Below are 1,473 nucleotides of genomic sequence, written 5' to 3' on the forward strand. Positions count from 1 at the left end.
GTTCCATATTCTAAGAGCAAATAAATTACAATAAGGTAGACACAGCCATGAGGATTTATATTTTATTTGTTCAGGATAGTGAGCATCATTACTGCCAAGGCCAGCATATATTATCCACCTCCAATTGCCCATGAATGTGGTGAACTGTCTTTGTGAGCTGCTGCAGTCCATACAATTATGTACAGCACAGTGATGACCCTGTGATGATGAAGGAATGTCAACATAGTTCCAAGTCAAGTTGGTGAGTGTTTATGGGCCTAATTCTGTTCCTTTCTTCCTTATTTTTCTTGAATCAGAATTTTTTACATTTCTCACCACCTTTCTCAGCATTTTTTTCTCCCAGCTCCTTTGCTGAACACTTTGATCTTTGCTATAATACATTTCTAAAGATACTAGTTGCCCTTTAATATCTTAATGAAATAATCATTACAGTGATGTATGTCTGGATATGTTAGTACTTTAGTTGATTGTGGGAGACATCATAGCTGTGCCTGATCCAAGGCTCATCCATTTCCTGTTCTAACGTAAATAACAAGACAACTAAATAATCAGACTTGGAAACTATAGTTGATGTTTCCCTCCCTTATCCTTGGTGTAGGGAAATTCCTTATAAATTCACATCATTTACTAGGCCAGAATTTATTTACCATCCAAATTGGCCTTGAGAAAGTGGTGGTGAGCCACTTTCTTGAAGCACTACAATCCCTGGGGAACACCCACAATGCTGTTAGGAAGGAAATTCCAAGGTCTTGACCCAGTAAAATTGAAGGAATGATGGTGTAATTCTAAGCCAGGGTGCTGCGGGGTTTGGAAAGGAATTTGCAGAAGGTGTTCTTAAAAGCAAATGCTGGTGGTTGTGGAGTGCACTTGATGAAGGAGCGGCGATCCGAAAGCTCGTGCTTCAAATTAAACCTGTTGGACTAGAACCTGGTGTAGTGTGATTTGTAACTTTGTACACCCCAGTCTAACACCGGTATCTCCAAATCATGTTTACTTGCAATAATGGATGTGACACAGCTTTCAAAATATTTAACAATTGTACAATTTGACTGTGCAAAATAATGTGATTGCGGGAAGACACAAATAAAAACTTGGCTACATTTTTAAAAAGTAAATAGGCTTCAGTTTTATTCAGAAAAATGGAGTAAGGCGGGAAAGAGACAAACGCCAAGCGTCGCACAGGGGTCCTAATGAGCTGTTGGTCGCAGCTGAAACCGCTCTATCTGGAGGCGCGAGGTGCGAGGCGCTGCCGCCGAGCAGCTGTTCCCCGGGGCCGGCTCCTTGGAGCCGGGTGGAAGGGAAGGAGGAAGCCGGCCTGATGGCAGGTCAGTCTCCGGGAGTCGCAGTTAGCGCCGTGCGGCATGTTCTTTCTGGTTTGTAAATGGGGGCGGCAGCAGTGAGCGGATACTCGCCGAAGGGAGGTACAGGCCCACAACCCCCTCCCCCCCCCCCCCATCCATCCCCCACCCCCCC

General features: G+C 44.4%; 1 protein-coding gene across 7 annotated transcripts in view; it reads left to right on the forward strand.

Moving 5' to 3' along the window:
• Positions 1-1,066: 1,066 nt before the first annotated feature.
• mib2 (MIB E3 ubiquitin protein ligase 2) overlaps positions 1,067-1,473 on the forward strand; it is a 212,291-nt gene continuing 211,884 nt past the window's right edge. For 3 of the 7 annotated variants that reach the window (XM_043676266.1, XM_043676268.1, XM_043676269.1), the window contains exon 1: positions 1,072-1,325. Coding sequence is in view for 1 of the 7 variants with exons in the window: in XM_043676269.1 (XP_043532204.1) it covers positions 1,319-1,325 (7 nt within the window). In the remaining 6 variants the exon portion in view is untranslated. Of the gene's footprint in view, positions 1,326-1,473 lie in introns of all 7 variants that reach the window. The other 4 variants (XM_043676262.1, XM_043676263.1, XM_043676270.1 and 1 more) reach the window with 3 other exon arrangements.

This window comes from Chiloscyllium plagiosum, chromosome 34, assembly GCF_004010195.1.
Source record: "Chiloscyllium plagiosum isolate BGI_BamShark_2017 chromosome 34, ASM401019v2, whole genome shotgun sequence".
Classification (NCBI taxonomy): Eukaryota; Metazoa; Chordata; class Chondrichthyes; order Orectolobiformes; family Hemiscylliidae; genus Chiloscyllium; species Chiloscyllium plagiosum.